We start from the raw sequence: 24,602 nt of genomic DNA on the forward strand, positions 1-24,602 counted from the left end.
GGTGCAGAAGAGGTTTACCCAAGATGCTGCCTGGATTAGAGGGCATGTGCCATAAGGAGAGGTTGGACAACCTTGGGTTGTTTTCTCTGGAGCACCAGAGGCTGAAGGGAGACTTGATAAAAGTTTATAACATTAGGAGGGGCATAGATGGGGTAGACAGGCAGAATCTTATCAGGGTGGAAATGTCTAGTACTAGAAGACGTACATTTAAGGCGAGATGGGGACAGTTTAAGGGAGATGTACGGGTCGAGTTTTTTTAAACAGAGAGTGGTCGGTGCCTGAAACAGGCTGCCAGGGATAATGGTGGAAGCAGATACGGTAGAGGCATTTAAGAGGCTTTTAGACATGAGTTTGCAGGGAATGGAGGGATATGGATTATATGCAGGTGGAAGAGATTTAGCTTAACTTGGCATCATGGTCAGCACAGACACTGTGGGCTGAAGGGCCTGTTCCTGTGCTGTACTGTTCTGTGTTCCACGTACATTTACTATGGTGGCTGTTAACAAAGTAATAACATCAACAAATAAGGACACGTGGAAGAAAGTCATACGTGGAATTTGTCCTGAATGTGGAGTCACACGTGAATTAAAAAGTGGAGCAGTGATACTGCATGGAAATTCTGTCGTTCCTGCTGCTTGTCAGTGAGGCTGTTTTCTCGTATTGGAGCGCCTGCTAACATTCCCTATAATCTCCACATGTACACTTCAGCAATTAAAAAACAATGAGGACTACACAGGGCTTCTGTCATGAAGTACATGAGCCAAGTCAGCTTCACTGGAAGAAAATGAGTAACACATACATTTTGCAGCCAAATGCTCCCTCTCATTATAATCTTTGCCTGGAAAAGAGTCTTGCTGGATAATTTTGTTTCAATAAAACACAATTGTGAAATATGAAGTCTTTGGTTTATAAATTATGTTTGACATCAAGGATGGAAGAATTCCAAATTGCTTTTGGAAAGGTGAAGGCTGAGGGGAGCCTAATAGAAGTTTATAAGATTATGAGAGGCATAGCTAGAGTAGACAGCCGGTATCTTTTTCCCAGGGTCGAAATCTCTAATACTTAAGGGCATGCATTTAAGGGAGAGGGGGTAAGTTCAAAGGAGATGTGTGGGGCAATTTTTTAACACAGAGCGTGGTGGGTGCCTGGAATGCGCTGCCTGGGGTGGTGGTGGAGGCAGATATGATAGAGGTGTTTAAAAGGCTCTTAGACAGGCACATGAATGTGCAGGGAACGGAGGGATATGGATGTTGTGTAGGCAGAAGGGATTAGTTTAGTTAGGCATTTAATTACTAGTTTAATTAGTTCTGCACACATGGTGGGACAAAGGGCCTGTTCCTGTGCTGTACTGTTCTATGTTCTATGTCTGGGGAAAGACCACTTCAGGACTTTTTCGAGAGAAAGATGGTGAGATAATTTCCAGGGAAACACTGAACAAGATTCCAAAAGTCAGATGAGTCTTAGTTAGACAGGGTTCAATATTTGATGATGATATCATGATGATGATATCTTTATGAGGCACATGTACATTGAAACACACAGTGAAATGCATCTTTTGCGTAGAGTGTTCTGGGGGCAGCCTGCGAGCGTCGCCATGCTTCTGGCGCCAACATAGCATGCCCACAGCTTCCTAACCCATATGTCTTTGGAATGTGGGAGGAAACTGGAGCACCCGGAGGAAACCCACATAATCACGGGGAGAACGTACAAACTCCTTACAGACAGTGGGTGGAATTGAACCCAGGTCGCTGGTGCTGTAGTAGCATTACGCTAACCGCTACACTGGTGTTCAACACAAGCTCAAATTAATGGCAAATTACATATCCATAATCCTTAGTGTGGACATGACAGAGTTGTCAACAGTGCTCCAGATTGTGGGGACTTATTTCCTTCCTTCATGTTGTGTAGCAAAGCTTTGGACTTTGTTTTGACATAATGTTTTGCTTGGCATGTTACTATGTAAATCTCCAGGTCAGTCACGACCTTACCCCTGTGTGAAATGCAGGGAACCTGAATCTAATTTACCCTGGACTAGAATGATGGGATCACACAGCCTTGAATCTGGCCACTTGGACCAGCCAGCTCCACGGTCAAGCTCTCCAGTTTGTCCCACAGCCCTGCTCTTTCTCCATAGCTGTGCAATTACTTCTTCCAACTATTTACCCAATTCCCTTTGGAAAGTTACTAGTCAGCTGTTCAGACTTCTCTTGCAGTCAGTTCCTACCAGGACACAACTCACAGCGTCAAAAAAGCCGAAAAAATTCGGACTTCAGCTGCTTTTTTTCAACGGTATGCAAATAAAAATTGACTTGTTTTGCAGTGAAAACAAATTATGATCATTTCTGGTTGGAGTATCTCCACTCTGGAAATATGATTGGTTGTGAATTGTCCTCATATTTTCCATGACATCATTCCACGTGTAAAGATTGTCGCCATGGAAATTAGGTCACTGGAGCTAGTCTGCTCCTGAGCATTCTCAGAAGAAAGTTTTAATTGCAATGTTTAGTCTGTTCCAGAACTAGTTAAAAGGCCTAGTTCACTCAGGTGGACTCCCTTTAATTAATTAGTTACCAGCATGCTCTTGGGGCGGTGCATGGTGCTAAACACTGCCATGGCGCTCATGATCCTGCCCTATTGATCTGAAGGAAATTGGAGCAGGAGTAGGCCACTCGGCCCCTCGAGTCTGCCCCACCATTCAATATGACCATGGCTGATCTGCCCCAGGTCTCTCATGTTCCAGAGACCCATTGTCTTTAGTTCCCTGGTCTTTCATAAAATTATCTATCTCCTTGTTAAATGCCTCCAAATGTCTCAGCCTCCACAACCTCCAGGGCAGAGAATTCCAGAGATTCATCACATGCAAGAAGAAATTCCAACACATCTCAGTTTGAAGTGAGGACCCCCATATCCTGTAAACTTGCCTCCCACATTCGAGACTCTTACTGGATTTCCCCTCCTCCCAACCCATGATCTCCTGGCCTCTCCAGGTCCCATCTAACTCTGATCCATGACCCTTCAAGTTCAAGTTTAAACTTATTGTCATGGGCATACATACTCAGGGTATAAATGCCATGAAAATTAGCTTTTTGCAGCAGCAGAACAGTATACTGCAAGCACGATGGACATATATGACATAAACTTAAATTAACATAAACTGTACATAACTTACACAGCACAGTAAACAAAAATAACAAAATGGCATTATGTTATCAAGCTCCCACTCTGATACCCATAGGCTCTGATCTATGGGTACCTCTACACTGTGACCACGACCCCCACAAATGACCCAGCTCACCAACTGCACCTTGTCCCTCTCTTGCTATCCTGTTTATGTGCTCTTCAGTGATGCACTGAGTGATGGGAAGTTTGCAAGGCCCATCCAGTGGTGGGAACTTACCACATCATGATGTGGGTATTGAAGAAATTCAAACTTCAGCAAGTTTTCCAAAACACTGAGTCATAAAATTCACTTACTGCTTTTACTGAGGAATAAGTACTGCAGAAAGAAATCTAGAAACAGTACAATGTTATATTAATGTCCAGTTGAACTAACCTTGTATAGGTTACAAACACCCGACTCAGAGACATGCCACACATGTGAGCGAGTGTTGGGAGACGGCAGGATGGGTGGGGATGGCTTTGCTGGCTGCTGCAGGGCTGCAGGCATCTTCCGCGGGCTGGGAACGGGGCATTTCCACCTACCCTCCCTCCCCACCCCCTCCCCAAGCCACAACGATTGGGGGCTGGGTGGAACCAAGCAGAGCCGGGAGCACTGAGCAGACTCGCTCACTCATTCACCGAGTCGGTGAGGCCGGTTCTTCCTACGTCACCGCTGTTCCCATGATCATCTCCCACACGCTGTTGCTGTTCACTTCCGACTCACAAAAAATTCAGGTTACAGGCAGTTCTGAGGAATGGAACCCTGGGGACTGCCTGCACCTTGAACCCTTTTCCACCAGCAGTGGATATCCTTGCTCACAAAACCCCACTATGCGTAACCAGCATTTCTAAGTCAACAAACAATCTGCTGGAAGAGCTCAGCAGGTAGAGCAGCATCTGTCGGGGGGTAAGGAATTGTTGGCGTTTCGGGTTGAAACCCTGCATCAGGACAGAAAGTGGAGACGGGGCATGGCTGGTAGAAAGGGGAGAGGGGGGTGGTGAGACAGGAGCCCGAGGTGATCGGTGGACTGAGGAGGGGTGAAGGATAATGGGCAGGATGCGTTAGGTAGGGGAGGGGAGAGGAGGGCAGGTGGAGTGGCAGGTGAATGATAGAGGGAGAGAGGGAGGGAGGGAGGGAGAGAGAGAGAGAGAATGAGAAGGACATGGAGGAAGGTAGGAGGAGGGGAGGGTGAAGGTTGGAGATGGCTGCTGGAGGGAGATAAGCAGGAACACAAAGCGCTCCCGGTGCTGGAATCTGATAAGTAAAGGACATGATAATGGGAACCATTAGGGGACAGGTGAATGGCAGATAAACCAGACCCAGTTAGGGGAGGAGCTGGGGTACACCTGTGTGTGTCGTGGGCGGATGACACAGTCTTGTGTCAGCATTTCTAAATGTTAGACGGACAACATAAAATAAATCAGCAAAGCGGAAGTAACAACCCACTGCAAAGACAGGAGGAGTAAATGGTCCATCGTCCGGATGGTCAACACATACCAACTTTGTAGTGGACGCAACCTTCCAGATCACCAACCGGCACCCAGCCTTGCTTCTTCTCCACTTCGGGATCGTTATGGAGGATCTTGTTTCTCAGCCACGACAAGTAGTAAACTCTCAGCTTGTTCTTTTTCCCTGTGGGGTTGAATAGCATCACACTGAGTGCTCAAGGCCTGCATCGGTTCCGCACCACACCAATGGACATCAGTCCAAGATTCAAAGCGAAAGGGGAAAAAAAAAATCACAGATGCTGGAAAACAAATAAAAGTAGGAGATGCTGGAAATACTCAACAAGTCGGGCAGCATCTGAGGAGAGAGGAAACAGAGTCAGCAGAGTTTTGTTTGGTGACCTGAGATGTTTGCTGCTTTTGATGCTGCCTGACCTGCTGAATATTTGCAACATTTGCTGCTCTAATTTCACTGCTGAATGACCGGATGACCACACCTCTCTGTGTTGTACAACTTCCACTGACGGTGATACTGCTGAAGGGATCCTTTCCTGAACAGCTCCACTGGCCAGGTCCAAGGGGCAGATCCATGGGGCAGGTCCACGGACAGATAAATGGGGAGTTCAATGGGCAGATCCACGGGGCAGATCCACAGGCAGGTCCATGGGCGGATCCACGAGCAGATCAATGGGGAGCTCCATGAACAGATCAACGGACAGATCCACGGGCAGGTCCGCAGGCAGATCCATGGGGCAGACCCACAGGGAGCTCGATGGACAGATCCATGGGCAGGTCCACGGGGCAGATCAGTGGGGAGCTCTATGGGCAGATCCATGGGCAGATCTATAGGGAGATCCACTGGGCAGATCCATGGGAATATCCACTGGGCAGATCCCTGGGTGGCTTCAATGTGTTTCCTTCCTGCTGCGAGACAGTAATCAGTAGGCAACCAATCACGGTCAGGCTGTCCAAGACAGGTGTAAAAGACACAGACTAAGTGCTGGTGAAAGGGATTAGTATTGATGGATACTTGATGGTCAGCATGGACATGATGGGCTGAAGAGCCTGTTTCTGTGCTGTATGATTCTAAATAACACAATCACTGGGCAAAACGATGTGAACCACCAGTATTAACCCACTCCCACATGAGTGAGCCTCAGACTAACTTGGAGCTGCTGTAAATTGGGACCTGTTGAATAACAGATGCCAATGGTTCAATTGACAGACTCCAAGGGGTCCTCAGTGGGATGGGGTCGGAATGCCCAATCACTGGAATTACCAACCTGAAATTTGAAAAAAAAGTAACCTATTCATTCTTTATTGATTTTCTTCCCACCTTCTTAAAGATTTCTTAGGATTTTATTTTCATTAATATTATTTAGTATTTTAAATTTTTTAAATAATTCTATTTGAAACAATTGTAAGTTCTGAACATTTGTAAAAAGAAAACCTTGAAAATAAACAACTGCAGATGCAAGGAATCTGAAATAAAGACAGACAATGCTGATGAAAGTCTTTTGATCCGTAACATTGTTCTTCTCTCCCCTCAGCTGCCGTCTGGTCTACAGAGCTCCACACACATTTCCCAGCTGTGAAGGAGATGAAGCTTCACCTATAGCCCTGTCTCCTGTCAAAGGCTGTTGGTCTGTTTCATGGGTGGGGTTTCGGTGGTATATGTACTGAGGCCTGGTAACCGTCACCGTCACGGTCATTGTGCCTTGTCAGATAACCCCAGGTGCAGCAGGCCAGGTCAATTGGGTCTTAATACTGGACCCAGGCAAGTGTGTTGGTGGTATTTGGGTAGTCCTCTGGATATAGTTCAATTCAGTGCATTCCTCTATGCAGGAACTCCCTAAAGGTTGGTATAAGGACAAACACCTGGAGAAGACATACAGACATAACCAGGCCATTCAGCCCAAACAGTCCATGTTCCTCTTAAATCCCTTCTCGCCTTTCCTCATTAAGACCATCATTATTGTCCTCTACTCCCTTCTGCCTCATACTTATCCAGCCTCCCCTTAAATTTATCCACACAACTCACATCAACCACTTCTGAAGAAAGCAAGTTCCACATTCTATGCTATGTTGGCGCCGGAAGCGTGGTGACACTTGCGGGCTGCCCCCAGAACACTCTACGCTAAAGATGCATTTCACTCTGTGTTTCATGTTGTACATGTGACTAATAAGGGTATCTTATCTTAGCCTCACCTCTCACTGATTGTTCTTCTGAATTCTCGGACGCCTACCTTGAATTCGATGTCACTTGCCCTTGGAAACAATCAGTGGCAGAGAAGCAATAATCCATGTGGCATTTTCAAGCATGTTAATTTGGTCATGGTCTGAGTGGGTTAATTGGGGCAGCAGACCACGGCGCTATGATGGGTTAGTATGTAGACTGGGTTCTCAGACTCTGCAAGCTGTGATCATGATTCAAAATGCTGGCAAAAGCTAAAAGCAACAGATCTTCCCACAGCAACAGGCAACGTGACACTGGTCTGGCACGAAGCCATGTTAATGATAGTCAGTCCTTTGCAGAGTCACTCTGAGAGTGACCTTCCCCATCTGCACACATCTGTTGTGCAGGGCGACAGCTGTGTGGTTTTAAATATCTGAGCCAGTGACAAGCCAGAAGATTTTTTTAAAGCTTTATTTATATTTTGCAGAATTTCAGTTGCATAAGTCAAAGTACTGGGACTATTCACCACAAACTTCTAATGGTGTTGTCAATACTACAAATGCATAATAAGGTAAAGGCCTAATGTGGGTCGAAAAGAATTCCAGAGAGGGTCTTGGAACTGCTGATCCTGGAGCACTGACACATAATACTTGCTCAGGGTATTCACCAGCAACAACTTGATGGTCTTAACACTGTTAATGACACATAATACTTGCTCAGGGTATTCACCAGCAACAACTTGATGGTCTTAACACTGTTAATTGATCTGAGGCATTTTGAAGGCATGCATTCAGACAACAAAATAACTGAGAACTAGATAAGGAGCCATGTGAAGAGGTGCCCAATAGCAAAGAGGTTGATGTTAAGGGAAGTTAGGGAGGTGAAGAGGCAGAAAGGTCAAGATAGGCTTAAAATGGGGCAATGGGAAACTGGGGATGTACAAGATACTCCTTCTCATTCTATTTTGTTTTCTCTGATTCCTACCAGTGACCTTATAACACCCAACCTTATACCTTCCTCCAGTTAGAAGCCCAAAGCCATGAACTCTGATCACCACACTGTCATGTGATGATCAGGGTTCATGGTTCATGTGGTGATGTACATGTGACTAATAAAGATGTCTTGTTTCATCTTGTCTCCTTCCTGTTACTTATTCATCTCAGATGTTCTGCCTTGGAACTTCAGGCCTCCTCCTGGAAATCTCCCTTAATTCCTCCCATATTGCTTTCTGTCTGCTCACTGAATTTTTCTCCAACTACTCATGTGGGATTTGAAGTCATGATCCCTGGATTATCAGCCCAGTCTTTGGATCACTGGTAACATCTGCCATTTCCTAAACATGCCTCCAAGGATTAGAAAGGGAATGGAAGAGTTGCGAATCACAAAGGAGGTAAGATGCAAGGATATTTAACAATGGGGAAAGAAGAGCAAATGCCAAGAAGGGTGGATGGGGAATGCAGAAACATTAAGGCTGGAACTACAACTTCTGTAGGTGTACAGTGGAGAGCATTCTGACTGGTTGCATCAGGGCCTGGTATGGAAACACCAATGCACAGGAACACGAGAGGTTACAGAGTGGTGCTGGACTCAGCCAGTTCCATCAGGGTACAGCTCTTCCCTCCATCGAGGACATCTACAAGAGGCAATGACTCAGGAAGGCGACATCCATCATCAAGGACCCCCACCAACCGGACCATGCCCTCTTCTCAATTCTGCCATCAGGCAGGAGGTACAGGAGCCTGAAGACTCACACCTGAAGGTTCAACAACAGCTTTTTCCCCACTGCCATCAGGTTCTTGAACCCACCTGAAAAACCCTAACCCTACCTTGGACTATATTTCTATTTTTCTATCTCTCAATTTGTTATGTTATTATGTTGTTATGTTGATTTTGTCATTTAAGTTATGTATAATTTACGTTAATTTAAGTTTATGTTAACTTCTATTTGTCATGTGTGTAATGTACTGTTCTGCTGCTGCAAAAAGTGAATTTTCATGGCATTTATACCCTGGGTATGTATGCCTATGATAATAAACTTGAACTTGTACTTGAACTGGAAACAGCTGGTCAGTTTGCAGCTGAACAGGGAGCAGACATCAGTGAATCATCTGTGAAAGATCTGAGCTTGAACTATTAACTCATCTATTCTCAATAAATGCAAATTAACCAAATTTCCACTGAGTTTGTACTTCTTGAAGCAGTTCTGATTTCAGTTAAAATTCAGAAATGCACTACCCATTCTGGGCCCTTGAGTACTGTTAAATGTAACCGCTGGCATTCATTTCATCATTATCCACATCACAGTGGCTATCGGTTACACACAGCCAGTCCGACACATGACTGGCCTGCAGCCTCAATCCCTGCTCAAGGAATAAAAAGTAATGACCAGATGTTGGGTAGGAATGAGCATTCATAATGCATGTGCTGTGTTTGAATATTCATCGTAATTCCTTGGCAGCTTGGAGCGTGAGAGAAGTGCAGTGACGTTGGCCACATGGTGTATAGCCCCACCAGCTGGTCGCAATGCTACAGCACCAGATGTAATGGGAACCAGATCCCCTGTTGCCTGAGGAATACAAACCAGGTTGCACTGAAAAGTACGGAAGACCGACATTCCCAAGACCATTCTTAGCCTTTAGCTTTTGTCTGTTAAGTATTTACTATTAGAAAAGCAATTCAAATTAGAGGGAATTCCAGGCAGAGACCTTTGGATGGTAACAAGTCACTGCAGAGACAGCACAAGCATGAAGTCTTTGGTTATCAGTAATTCAACAGAGGCAACAAGCTGTCCCTGCTAGCAGAGGTGCTGAAAGCCATTCATCCTAACGTCAGATTCATTTGACAGCAACTCCTTGTCTCCACACCCTTTACAAAAGCATCTGCCACAGACCTGAGAAGTTAGGCAACGTTCACTCAATTACCACCCACCAGCTACTGTCAATCAACTCCAAGCTTCCACCTCCCCCCCCCTGGGCTCCATCTGCCCATCATCTCCTTCCTCACCTGGTTCCCCCTCTCGCCTGCCAGTCCCTGTCTCGCCCCTCCCCCCTCACCTCTTTATGCTGGCTATCTCAGTCCTGATGCAGGGTCTCGACCTGAAACGTTGACCATCCCTTTGCCTCCACAGATGCTGCCTGACCTGTTGAGTTCCTATAGGAGCTTGTTTCTCACTCAGTTATCCTCTTTTGCCTAAAACAGGAAATGCTGGAGATACCCAGCAGGTAAGATAGCATCTGTGGAACAATGCTGTTTCTCTTTCTACAGATGCTGCCTGACCTGCTAAGAGTTTCCAGCGTTTTACTGTTTTTATTTCAGATTTCTGACCTCTGCAATTTTTTGATTTTCATCTTCTTTTACCTCCTCTTTTCCCCCTGCATTGCGACAGTGACCATGCATGAAATATATTTGATTGTCTGTGTTAAGTCGTTGAGATGTCCTTGGGTATGAACACAAGACTTCCTTTCTAAGAGTTCCCACTACATCTATTCTCCCCTTTAACAGCATCATGCTGATTGATTTTAATCCATAATTTAATAACCTTTCTATATTTTATCTCTTCTTCTCACATTGTCATATATGCTGGTGCTGCATTGTAAGGCAAGTTATGCTGAGCTATTTGTGCTCAAGTTCCAACTAATTGGATGAGTTAACAATAATTTTAAGGTCTAATGTTAGTAGGAGAGAGTTCAAGGGAGGTCCAGGAACTGCTTATCTTGGAGCATTCACACAAAAATACTCGCTCAGGGTATTCAACAATAACTTGCATTTATATAGTTGTCTGCTCTGTTGAGGTAACAATACGAACCGTGTGGAATCTCAGGTAGTGAGAGTGAGTGGAAGTTAGAACAGCTCCTTCAGAATTCGGCATGGCTTGAACATAGAACATAGAGCAGTACAGGACATGAACAGATCCTTTGACCCACATTGTCTGCGCTGAACATGATGCCGTATTAAATTAAATCTCTTTTGCCTGTACATGATGCATATCCTTCCATTCCCTGCACATTCATGTGTCTGTCTAACAGCCTCATAAACGCCACTATCGTATCTGCTACCACCACCACCCCCTTGGCAGCCTGTTCCGGGCACCCACCACTCTCTGAGTAAAAAACTTGCCCCGCACATCTCTTTAAACTTTGCCTCTCTCACCCTACCATCAGATCCTATCAAACTCAAACGCCATGTCGTAATGAATTCTCCAGCCTCGTATTACAAAAGTGACACTCACATTATATCTGTGATAAATACGAACTAAAACATGCATTGATGACAATGAATGCCAGCAAGGGCTGAAAGAGCGCCCTCTTGCAGGAGCAGCCTGTATTACGATGTACAAAAAATTGGAACAAAATATAGAGAAGGTTGTTAAATCATGGGATGAAAATCATTCAGCAAAATACTGTAAGGGGGGAGAATAGTCTTTGTGGGGAGACTAAGAAAGTCTTGTATTTGTACCTGACGACATCCCAAATATTTATCAACCAATGATCAATGTTGTCACTCAGGGGACTCTTGAGTCTATGCGAACCATTGAGTCCACACCAACCAACGACCATCTATTTACACTAATCCTATACTAATGCCCCACATTTGCCAGTTTCCTTACATTATCAACTCCCTGTACCCCCTCCATCATTTCCCTCCCACCCCCCATGCCAAATTCTACCACTCTCCTGCACAAAAGTATCAATTTACAACGACCAATTAACCTTCCAACCTGTTAATCTTTGGGATGTGGGAGTAAACTGAAGCACCCGAAGGATACCCACATGGTCACGGAGAACATGCAAACTCCAAACAGACGGCACCTGAGGTCAGGATTGAACCCAGGTCTCTGATGCTGTTAGACAGTGTCTCTACCAGATGCTTACTAATAAAGAAAAATAAATTCCTTCAAGAGTCTACTTGCAAAACAGAAGGAAAATCATGCATACAGATTAATTAATTAGTTAGGTAGGTGACCAGCATGTTAATGGAATTGTGGTGATCGTACGCTCTGAAGCAACTGTACCATTTCCAGGATTAGACAACCTTATAAATGACAGGTAAACCGCAATCAAATGCGAACACAGAGAAGCATTATAGAACGTAGAATCATAGAACAGTACAGCACAATACAGGCCCTTCAGCCCACAATGGTTGTGCCGGCCTTTAAACCTCGCCTAAGACTATCTAACCCCTTCCTCCCACATATCCCTCTATTTTAAATTCCTCCATATGCTTATCTAGTTATCTCTTGAATTTGACCAATGTACCTGCCTCCATCACCACCCCAGGCAGCACATTCCACGCCCCAACCACTCTCTGGGTAAAAAAAACCTTCTTCTGATTTCTCCCTTGAACTTCCCACCCATTACTTTAAAGCCATGCCCTCTTGTATTGAGCATTGGTGCCCTGGGAAAGAGGCGCTGGCTCTCCACTCTATTTATTCCTCTTAATATTTTGTACACCTCTATCATGTCTCCCTTCATCCTCCTCTGCAAAGAGTAAAGCCCGAGCTCCCTTAGTCTCTCCTTATAATGCATTCTCTCTAAACCAGGCAGCAGCCTGATAAATCTCCTCTGCACCCTTTCCAACGCTTCCACATCCTTCCTATAATGAGGCGACCAGAACTGGACACAGTACTGTAAGTGTGGTCTAACCAGAGTTTTATAGAGCTGCATCGTTACCTCACGGCTCTTAAACTCGATCCCACGACTTACGAAAGTCGAGCACATACAGCTGTGAGAGGTCAGTGGAAGCGTGAGGGGACGGGGAATGGGCGATAGGAAGGAAGTTAAAGACAAACACATTGTTGGAAGGATGGTTATTATTCAACAGGCGATGAGGAAATTAATGGCATAAAAAAACATTGGATCCACATTTTAACAACATTTGGCAATTATTTTATTAATTCTTGGGATCTGAGTGTTGCTGGAAAAGACAACATTATTGACCCATTGTAAATTGCCTTTCAGAAAGTAGCGGTGAACCACATTCTTGACCCATTATAATCTTCTGGTGAAGGGACTCACACAGTGCTGATGGATAAGGAGTTCTCGGATTTGGATCCATGACAAGGAAGGATTGGTTATATAATTTCCATATGTGTGGCTTGGAGGGGAATCTGTAGGTGGTGGTGTTCCCATGCACCCTGCTGTTCTTATCTTTCTGGTTGGCAGTGTCACACATTTGAGACGTGTTGTCAGAGTAGCTTGGATGAACAGGCGCAGTGCATTCTGTAGACGGTATGCACTGTAGCCACAGAGCAGCAGTGACAATGTTTAGTGTGGAGCATGGGGTGCCAATCAAACATGCTGCCCTGTCCTGAATGATGTCGAGCTTCTTGGTGTTTCACTCATCCTGGCGAGAGAAACGTATTCTGTTGCACTTTGTTGGTACAAGGTGGAAAGGTTTTAGAGTGTCAGGAGGTGAGTCTCTTGCTGCAAGTTGCCCATCTTCTGAACTCATCAAGCCCACAGGATTTATGTTAAGTTTTTGGTCCGTGGTGACCTCAGGATGTTGATGGTGGGATCTCCATGATGGCAATTCCATTGAATGTTAAGGGTAGGTTAATAGATCTCCACTTGTTGGGTGGAAATCTCTGCACAATTCAACATAGAGCAAGACATTCAGCTTATGTCTGGTCATTAAAGGCTCCTTGTTAACTACATTTAAATGTCAATTGAAAAGGGGCAGGGTGAATTTTTATTCATGAGGACAAACCTAAGGTGTAGAAACTCCTGTGGAGACATTTCTCGACTGGAGAATGCATGGGAACATTGGAAAATGTATCGAGAACAGATGCAGGATTACCCCAGTAGGTGGAGACAAATACAACAGAGCAGAGGTACCTGCTCAGAGAGATCATAAATACAAGCAGCCAAAGTGTTGTACATGCCAGAAGGAGCTGAAAGGTAAAAGTACCCAGAACAAAGACAGCCACCAAAACATGAGAGCTTTGCAAGCTCAAAGTAAAAGGACAGACTCAATACATAGTCCAGTGATAAAGTGAAGATGCAAAAGTGGAATTATGGTAGTGTGGGATTTCAGTCAACTACATAAAAAATGGGATTGCTCAGTTGTCACAGAGGCAGAATTAGTAAATGTGATGCACAATTGCTTCATGAGCCAGTGCATCACAGAAGCTATGAACAGTGGCTCTTTATTCAGTTCAGTAATGGAAAGTAACCCCACCGCCTACAGAAAATACAACTCATGGCACACTTGGGTAACTGATATTACAGCATGATTAAGTAGCAGATGATGTGGGATTTGGTGCAGTTGAAGGATGCATGCAAAAAGTCGGCAAACTCCAAGGGCACAAGGAAAGAGCTAAAACAGACCGAGAGAACTTATTTATTTATGTCTCAGTTGACATTGCACAGCAAAAGGCAGCATGCATTGATTCAAATACCTGACCCTAAATGGATCACTGCCACAGTTCAAAGGGAAATAAGGAAGATTAAGGCGTTTCACCGAGAGACAACGGTGAGGAATAATAAGAACAATACTAGAATTGCTGGAAACATACATAAAAGGATGTTCAGAGGGGTAAGCAGGGAATTGAAAATAAATGTATCTGTGGATACATTTTTAAACATCAATATGTTTAAACAATCACCATAATCTCAAGGGTTAAGTGTACACTCATGGAAAACTTCATTGAAGTGGATCAGTTGGTTAATACACCTCCGTAAACCATTGACTGGAAAAGACTGTAGGAATAAATTGCTAATGGAACTAACAAACTGAAGGGTCTCGACCCAAAACGTCCACTGTCCATTTCCCTCCACAGATGCTGCCTGACCCATTGAGTTTCTCCAGCAGCTCGTCTTTTGCTTCAGACTCCAGCATCCACTGTCTCTTCTGCCAACAAACTTTGATATTAATAAACCAGGTTCTAGATGTTTTAACAAGCTTATCGGAACGGAGTTCCCAGGAATGGAAAGAATATCCCTGGACATGAAGGAGGAAGTTAGTGATGATGAATATACAGTTGATACAAATATGGATTTAGTGCAATCAGGATGGAAATCTGGATGTCATACTCAGGGAAAGAGCAAATCTAATACAGGAAAATCTAATCCCTTCAGTCTTTCACCAGGAAATTGAAGGGATCAATTTTCACCAGATAATGTGTTGAATGCCTTTGTGAGGATGAGCAAAAGTGGCTTCAAATCAAGAAGACCTATTGGTCCAAGTGAGCAAGTCATATTCTAAGGGCACTGGACAAAATCCATGGAGCATGGTCAACTGTTTTCTTTGAGCCTTTGAAAATGTCCCTTACAATGACTGCATCATTAAAAGTAAAACATGTGGGTGAACCTTGAATGTGGGGAAGCAACTGTTGGAGGAATGATGCCCCTTGTGGTGCGTTTACTGAGTCGAGTGCTTTAGGGAGCTGTGTTGGTGCCATTTTTGATCCATCAACACATTAGTTTTAGAAACCCAATGCAAAATGGCCGAATTTGTAAATGATACAAGAAAAACTTGAGAAGAAGAAGTAGAAGTTGGATGTATGACCATTCAAGACATTAAATATGATGCCCAATCTACCTTGTTCTTTTCTCACTTGACCTCTGCATTACTTGATTCCTTTAGTGCCCAAGTACCCATCAATCTCAGTCTCAAACATACTCTGAGTGCTTTTATTTCTCTGGGATAGAAAATTCCAACCCACAGGGCCCTTCCCTTTTCCTGAGTTAAGAAATTTTTCACCATTCTTATGTGGCTGACCCCATATTCTGAGTGTTCGCCTCCGGTTGTGGACTTTTGAGGCAGGGACACAGGCTTTCAGCACTTACTTCATGAATACTAGGTTTTGAAAGCCCAGCCTTGTCAATCTGAATGCTTAATAATGGGGATGTCAAGAAGAAGATCAGGACCTACAAGAAAAGCTGAATCACATCCGTTAATGCATAATGGAATGAGAGATGAAATTCAACACAGACCATTGGGAAGTTTAACGTAATGAGAGGTGTTTTGAGTGGAAGGTGTGGAAGTAGATAAGGATGATTTAGCAGGGGCCAAGAGAATGAAGATTGGCACCTTGCATATCAGTGATGCTACAGAGATACAGCAGGAGTTTTTGAATTGATGAGTTAGGATGGGCTGATTGGACAGAGGGATTAAGGACAAAGGAATTAAAATGTACATTTCTGCCCCATCACTTCTTAATGAAAAGTGTAAAAGGTTGCCTTTTACTGAGAAAATGTGATGACAATTCTTTAAAGTGAGGCAGAAAAGCAAAATGCTGTGGATGCTGGAAATCTGAAAATAGAAATTGCTGTAAATACTGGTCAGGCAGTAATGTTCAGGATGGACGGTCATTGACTCGAAACATTGATTCTGTCTGTCTGTCTCTCCCTGTGTCACTGTTGCTGTTCTTCCGTGTGACACGTTTCTTTCTGACTCTCTGTCTCTCTCTATCAGTCTGTCTGTCTGTCTCTCTGTTTCTGTCTGTCTGTCTGTCTCTCTGTATCTCTCTCTCGCTCTGTCTCTCTGTCTCTGTCTCTCTCTGTCTCTCTCTGTCTCTGTCTCCACAGAGACTACCCAATTTCCAAAGTACTGTCCAGTTGACTGTCTGACTGAATTATGATCATCACATTCTATGAGAAAGCTGTATAACTGACTCAGTTGCCACCTTAAAGAGCAGATGAGGAGCAGTACAAATTCATGGGTTTAAGCAACAACGTCACTGGCTCTGTTTGAATTCCATTTGTACAACAGTTAATGAACTTGGAAATATTCCCAACCTGATATGGTGATGAGGATATTCAGTCCTTCCAATACGTCCATTTGCTGGAAGCGTCTTCGGGTGATCAGGGAATAAACCTTGCCTTGTCCACTTCTGTCCAGTAGCCACAGCCCATTCTCGGTACCCACCAGCAGATTAACTCCTGTAAAGGTCAAAAGCAGTTTATTGCAGCACTTTATCTGTAGATTCTCCACAGTCAGAGATTTGGAATGCACCACTGCTTGTGTGGAAGAAGATTCATAATTCAACGAACAAGTAGAGCAAAATAACAGGGAGGCACAGGAGACTGCAGATGCCAGAATCTGGAGCAAAATAACAAACTGTTGGAGGAACTCAGCGGGTCAGTCAGCATCTATTGAGGGAAATGGACAGTCGACATTTTGGATCGAGACCCTTCATCTGGACTGAAAGGTAGAGGGGAGAGAGCCGGTCTAAAGAGGTGAGGGGGAGGGATGAAGCAAGAGCTGGCGAGCAATAGGGTGGATCCAGGTGAGGAGGGGTGATGGGCAGATGGAGGAGGGAAGGGTGGAAATAGCAACAGAGGCCGGGAGGTGAGAGGTGGAGGCGACAGAGGGCCGCAGATGGTGGAATTTGATAGGAAAGGAACATGGAACCAAATAAGGGAGGTGGGGAGGGCAGATGGGAACAGTGGGGGGAGGGGTGTATGGATGATGGGCAGAATGAGTTGTACAAAATAACACCCTTCTTCCCTTGATTAGTTGTAAAATAAAAAGGACTAGGAATTATATGTCATCAGATCTCCTTGCGATATTTCATTAAATTTCCTTGGTTTTCTAATGTGCATAATGCATGTTGCATCTCTTATTATCAGCAACCAGCGCATGATAGGCACACACACATTTCTCAAGGCTGGGCACCTGTCCTCTCCCTTCTCATGTTTTTGGATATTTAAACAAAATATAAATCTTCCTCCTTTCCGTCCTTCCATGTGGACTGTTTTCATGGGAGAATGAGGGTTGATCTTATATGGGTGTATAAAATCATGAGGGGCAGAGACAGGGTCAATGCACTCAGTCTTTTTCCCGGGGCTGGGGAATCAAGAACTAAAGGGCATAGGTTTAAAGGGAGGTATTTAAAAGGAGCCTGAGGGACAACTTTTTCACCCAGACAGTGGTATGTATATGGAATGAGCTGCCAGAAGAAGTGGTTGAGGCAGGTAAATGAACAACATTTGAAAGGCACTTGGACAGATACATGGATGGGAAAGGTTTAGAGGGATTACAGGCCAAACATGGGTGAATGGGACTAGCTTAGATGGAAATCTTGGTCAGCATGGACTAGTTGGGCCGAAGCGCCTGTTTTGGTGCTGTTTGATTCTATGACTCTTTGTCATTGATGAAACAGCTCATGTAAACTGCTTCACGCATGGTAAAATGCCACACGTGTTGGTGTCGGTATCATTCCCCTCAATGACTACCGACCAGTGGCTCTGACATTCACCATCATGAAGTGCTTTGAGAGGCTGGTCATGGCACGCATCAACTCCAGCCTCCCAGACAATCTTGACCCGCTGCAACTCGCCTATCGTTGAAACAGGTCTACAGCGGATGCCATCTCCCTGGCCCTACGCTCAGCTCTGGAGCATCTGGACAGTAAAGACACCTACGTTAGACTATTGTTTATTGACTACAGCTCTGCCTTCAATACAATAATCACAAGCAAACTTGTCACCAAACTCTGAGATCTAGGACTCAACATCTCCCTCTGTAACTGGATCCTTGACCTCCTAACCAACAGACCGCAATCAGTGAGGATAGGCAGCAATACCTCCGGCACGATTATTCTCAACACTGGTGTCCCACAGGTATGCGTCCTCAGCCCTCTACTCTACTCCCTATACACTCATGATTGTGTGGCCAGATTCCGCTCTAACTTCATCTACAAGTTTGCAGATGATACCACTGTTGTAGGCCGAATCTCAAACAACGATGAGTTGGAGTACAAGGAGGAGATAGAGAGCTTAGTGGAATGGTGTCATGACAACAACCTTCCCCTCAAAGTCAACAAAACAAAAGAGCTGGTCATTGACTTCAGGAAAGGGGGTGGTGTACATACACCTGTCGACATCAACGGTGCTGAGGTTGAGAGGGTTGAGAGCTTCAAGTTCCTGGGAGTGAACATCACCAACAGCCTGTCCTGGTCAAATCACGTAGATGCCACGGCCAAGAAAGCTCATCAGCGCCTCTACTTCCTCAGGAGGTTAAAGAAATTCAGTTTGTCCCCTTTGACCCTCACCAACTTTTATTGATGCACCATAGAAAACATCCTATCTGGATGTATCACGGCTTGGTATAGCAACTGGTCTGCCCAGAACTGCAAGAAACTGCAGAGAGTTGTGGACACAGCCCAGCGCATCACGGACACCAGCCTCCCCTCCTTGGACTCTGTCTTTACTTCTCGCTGTCTTGGTGAAGTAGCCAGCATAATCAAAGACCCCACCCACTTGGGTCATTCTATCTTCTCTCCTCTTCCATCGGGTAGAAGATACAGGAGCCTGAGGGCACGTACCACCAGACTTAAGGACAGCTTCTACCCCACTGTGATAAGATTATTGAACAGTTCCCTTATGTGATGAGGTGGACTATGACCTCATGATCTACCTTGTTGTGACCTTGCACCTTATTGCACTGCACTTTCTCTGTAGCTGTGACACTTTACTCTGTACTGTTATTGTCTTTACCTGTACTACATCAATGCAGTCTGTACTAACCCAATGTAACTGCACTGTGTAATGAATTGACCTGTACGATCAGTATGCAAGACAAGTTTTTCACTGTACCGTGGTACAAGTGACAATAATAAACCAATACCAATACCAATCATTCTGATGGGTTTGAAATTCAGCCTGAGTTTTGTTTTCATCACCTTCAGGATCCGTCACAGCCTCAATATCCGAGTGAAACAGGTGTCAGTGAACTTGTACCCAAGTTTTTACATAGGGTAGGTGAGAATTTCCAACCTCTGACCTCATGGTTTTACCTAATTCTCCAAATCAAGGAAGCCAAGTCTCATTTACTTATTGCAGGTTTGCTTGTAATGTATTCATTTATTAGGCCTTGATATTTGGAGAAGTCTGTTTATAATGAAATTGGTAGGTTGATCTAAAATTCAAACAGTAAGATTTGAATCTCGTAGATTTGTCAGCTTTATATGAAATTAGCAAGAAGATGTATTTATTCAAAATTTGTAATATATACATGTGCAGTCCACAAATCCAGACACCTACACAGATTTACTTTATTTGGGATGAAGGAAAAATTATTTAATCAGTAACGTGATTTCTAGTTTTGTGAATGGGTCTATTATTTTCCGGATTGGAATTGGTTTATTATTGTCACTTGTACCGAGGTACAGTGAAAAACTTGTCTTGCATACCGATCGTACAGGTCAATTCATTACACAGTGCAGATACATAGAGTTAGTACAGAGTGCATTGATGTAGTACAGGTAAAAACAATAACAGTACAGAGCAAAGTGTCACAGCTACAGAGAAAGTGCAGTGCAATAAGGTGCAAGGTCACAACAAGGTAGATCGTGAGGTCTTATTATTTTCCTCTGTTGTTTTAATTAAACTCACAGTTTATGGTAGCTGAACTGCGGTTCTGACAACTTCATTAGCATTGTGATGAATACAGTTTTAGTTCAAGTGTTAACTGCAGGCAAAATTCATCATTTCCAGGTCATCTTTGAGCGTTGCCTGGAGTTGAAATGAATGGTTAGAAACAACAGCAGCAAGCAAAAATCAAAATAATTTTTGAGGAAAATATAAAATGCTTGAAGAAAAAAAAATGAAAAGGACATGTTGGTAAGGACAAGTAAGTGGCAGCGAAATAGTTCACCGGAGAAATAGCGCACGGACAATGAGAAAAGTGGCTCCCCTTCTGTGCTGTGAGATTCAAGGGCTTTGTGAACAACTTTTCTGGAGCTGCAGAAACCCTCCTTCAAACTTATTCCACAAACAGCCTCATATCTGTTTGATTTTCTTGTCACGGTGGGGTGCTCAAGGAACATGAAGAGCACTAAACCATGGAGAGCAGAAACAAGGCCTTGATAATCACATTTACATAAACTCACATTAACAAAACATAATCCAATTGAAGGCCTCCAGGCAATGCCAGAATAATGGGATGATTCCTCTGCAGTTGATTTAACTACATTTATTCTTCTTTACAACTGAAATCAAACACCAAATTACTTGAGTGTCTCTTACGTGAATATCTTGAGCTTATATTAAGCTTTACAAGGATGGAATGTATCCATAGAAGTGTAACCAGGTACGATCTGGATGGAGGAACTGTGGCCAAGTTTGCAGATGATACCAAGATAAGTGAAGGGACAGGTGGTGTCGCAGAGGTAGGGAGCCTGCAGAAGGACTTGGACAAACTGGGAGAGTGGGCAAAGAAGTGGCAGATGGAATACAGCAGAGGGAAGTGTGGGGTTATGCACTTTGCTTGGATAAGTAAAGGTGTTACTATTTTCTGAATGGAGAGAGAATTCAGAAATCAAGGTGCAAAGGGACTTGGGAGTCCTCGTGCAGGATTCCCTTCAGATTATCTTGCAGGTTGAGTTGGTAGTAAAGAAGGTAAATGCAATGTTAGCATTCATTTTGAGAGGACCAGAACAAAAAGCAAGGATATACTGCTGAGGCTTTATAAGGCATTGGTCAGGCCACATTTGGAATATTGTGAGCAATTTTGGGCCCTGTATCTAAGGAAGGATGTGCTGGTCCTGGAGAAGGTCCACAAGAATGATCACAGGAATGAAAAGCTTTGCGTATGAGAGCGTCTGATACCTCTAGGCCTGTACTCCATCGAGTTCAGAAGGAAGAGGAGGGACCTCAGTGAAATCTACTGGATACTGAAAGACCTGGATAGAGTGGACATGGAGAGGATGTTTCCATCAATAGGAGAGTCTAGGATCTGAGGGCATAGCCTCAGAGTAAAGGGACACCCCTGTAAAACTAAGGAGGAATTTCTTCAACCAGAAGGTGGTGAATCTGTGGAATTCATTGGTATTGGTTTATTATTGTCACTTGTACCAAGGTACAGTGAAAAACTTGTCTTGCATACCGATCATACAGACCAATTCATTACACAGTGCAGTTACATTGGGTTATTACAGAGTGCATTGAGGTAGTACAGGTAAAAACAATAATAGTGCAGAGTAAAGTGTTACAGCTACAGAGAAAGTGCAGTGCAATAAGGTACAAGGTCACAACAAGGTAGATCGTGAGGTCATAGTCCATTTCATCGTATAAGGGAACTGTTCAATACTCTTATCACAGTGGGACAGAAGCTGTCCTTAAGTCTGGTGGTACGTGCCCTCAGGCTCCTGTATCTTCTACTTAATGGAAGAGGAGAGAAGAGAGAATGCCACAGAGGGCTGTGGAGACCAAGTCATTCGGTGTATGTAAGGCAGAGATAGATAGGTTCTTGATTGGTAAAAGGGTTACGGGTTACTGGGAGAAGGTGGGAGAATGGGGTTGGAAAAAAATCATCTATGATTGAATGGCGGAGCAGACTCCATGGGCCAAACTGGCCCAATTCTGCTCCTAGATCTCATGGTCTTATGGTTTCAAAATTTGATATCAAGCAAAGAGACGAACTGGGTTTCAGGAAAATAAGCAGGGGAATGGGACTGATGAGGGTGCCTTGAGACATAGCATGGATGTGATGGGTCAAAAGATAAGAAAATGAGAAGACATCATCCCAGGAGATTAAACATTGGTAAATGGGGCAGTTTGTAAGTCGGAAAGGAAGATAAGTGCTGAAGTTTCTAGAGGGAATTCTGGAATTAGTTGAAGACGTGGCTGACAATTGTAGTGCAGGAAAAATGGAGAATCCTCAAAGCAGGAGCCACGCGTAGATCTTGGAGGGCTATGGAGCTGGAAGGGACAGTTAAGGCCCTAGGCCATGCGAAGATTTGAAAACAATGCCGTAAACTTTAAAATCAACCTGAAGACCAGGAGTCAAGGTAGGTCAGTGATCCATTCAGGTGTCCCACTTCTGTTGGCTTTAGCTTTCCAAGCAGGAAGTGAGGAAATCCTTGGTTTACGGAATGTGGTCTGTCCGGGCTCTTCAGTGGGGATGTTTGCTTGATGTGGGAGAGGTGCACTCTCAAAACTTAGACTAAGCAGGGGAATGTGCAGGACTTTGAATCTGACCAATTAGAGTCACAGAGTCATACAGCACAGAAACAGGCCCTTTGGCCTAACAGGTCCATGCCGACCAAGATTCCCATCTAAGCTCATCCTACTAAGACCTTTCTTATCCATGTACCTGTCCAAGTACCTTTTATACCTTTTAAGGAATTTTGGAGGGGAACCTTAAACAGATGTAAATGCAGATGTAAACAGACACACGTGCACTTAACATGCTTAAGGATTATTAAGGGGTCCATTAACAGCTGGTAGAGCTGCTGCCTCATGCTCCAGCGACCCAGGTTCATTCCTGACCTCTGGTCCCACGTGAGTAGAGTTTGCATGTTCTCTCTGCGGACTGTGTGGTTTTCCTCGGGATGCCCTGGTTTCCTCCCACATCCCAAAGACGTGGGGGTTGGTAGGTGTTAATTTTCCATTGTAAATTATTCCTGGTGTGTAAGTGAGTGGTAGAATCTGGGAAGAGCTGATAGGAATGTCGCGAAAATAAAATGGGATTAGTGCAGGGAGATGCAAGGGTCAGCAGATGCTGGAATCTGGAGCAACAAACAATCTGCTGGAGGAGCTCAGCGGGTCGAGCAGCATCTGTGGGGGGAGAGGAATTGTCAACGTTTCAGGTTGAAACCTGACATCAGATAAGGAAAGGGTTGGTCTGAGTGGGTGGGTGTTTGTTGGCGCAGACTTGGTGGGTCTGATTCCCTGCTGCACGTCTCTGTGACATTCCCCAGCTAACCCCCTCTGCCCACCCCTGAAATTAAGGTAAGAAGCAGCCAAAAGTGCAGGAGACTTCTCCTTACTGTTCTGCCCTGTATTTATCCCTCACCAAAAATATTGTTCATTTTTCAGGAACTGCTACTTGTGGCACCATTTCCTGCGTTATAACAGTAACAACTTCCTGAAAATGTGAAGGTTGACAAATAAATGGCCTCGCTTTTCCCTCCTTCTTTTCTCTTTTGTGTTTAACTCCTTCCTTCCCAGATTGCCTCTTTGATAGATGCAGAACAAACTGGCTGCAATAGCCATATTAATAATAAATCAATAATGATTAGGGGGCCTGGATGTAAGAAAAAAGGTTGTAAGAACCTATTTCCTTTAGAAGGAGTCAAAAGCAGAGGACATGGTTTGAAGTACTCGGTAGAAGGTTTGGAGGGGAGATCCAGATTTTATTTCATGCACAGGATCTGAAAATCTCTGCTGGAAGGGGTAGTGGAGGCAGAATTTATCATCATATTTAAATAATATCTTGAAGAGCCATGAGCTGCACTGCTGGGAGGAGGGAATAAAGTGGGCAGCTTTGTTTTCTACGGGCACAGAGAGAATGGGCTGAATGGCCTTCTTCTGCATTGTACGGCCTGGATTGAAAGCCTTATACTGAAAGGCCTGGATAGAGTGGACGGGGAGAGGATGTTTCCAGTAGTGGGTGAGTCTAGGACCAGAGGGCACAGCCTCAGAATAGAAGGACGTCCCTTTAGAACAGAAATGAGGAGGAATTTCTTTAGCCAGAGGGTGGTGAATCTGTGGAATTCATTGCCACAGAGGGCCGTGGAGGCCAAGTCATTGGGTATATTTAAAGTGGAGGTTGATAGGTTCTTGATTAGTAAGGGCGTCGAAGGTTACAGAAAGAAGGCGGGAGAATGGGGTTGAGAGGGAATAATAAGTCAGCCATGATCAAATGGCAGAGCAGACGCGATGGGCCGAATGGTCCAATTCTGCTCCAATGTCTTCTGGTCTGTAAATATTCTGTGAAGGTGTGTGGAGTGATTGTGAGGGGGTGTCCTATCATAGCTGCCTGTAGTTACTGGAGTTTAAACAGATGAGGGGTGATCTCACTGACAAATTTATAGTTCTCAGAGGGATTGATAGGGTAGATGCTGATGAGCTTCTCCTATAGCTGGAGCGAGTAG

At 44.3% G+C, this 24,602-nt stretch overlaps 1 protein-coding gene across 4 annotated transcripts in view; it reads right to left on the minus strand.

The window, feature by feature from the left end:
• The window catches only part of si:zfos-2326c3.2 (mitogen-activated protein kinase kinase kinase kinase 4), a 264,594-nt gene that overhangs the window by 39,519 nt on the left and 200,473 nt on the right, over positions 1–24,602 (minus strand). For all 4 annotated transcript variants that reach the window (XM_052020805.1, XM_052020803.1, XM_052020804.1 and 1 more), the window contains 2 exons: positions 16,519–16,662; positions 4,658–4,792 (listed from right to left, as the gene is read on the minus strand). In XM_052020805.1, the coding sequence (XP_051876765.1) occupies positions 4,658–4,792; positions 16,519–16,662 (279 nt within the window). The remainder of the gene's footprint in view (positions 1–4,657; positions 4,793–16,518; positions 16,663–24,602) is intronic.

This window comes from Pristis pectinata, chromosome 8, assembly GCF_009764475.1.
Source record: "Pristis pectinata isolate sPriPec2 chromosome 8, sPriPec2.1.pri, whole genome shotgun sequence".
NCBI classification, from domain to species: Eukaryota; Metazoa; Chordata; class Chondrichthyes; order Rhinopristiformes; family Pristidae; genus Pristis; species Pristis pectinata.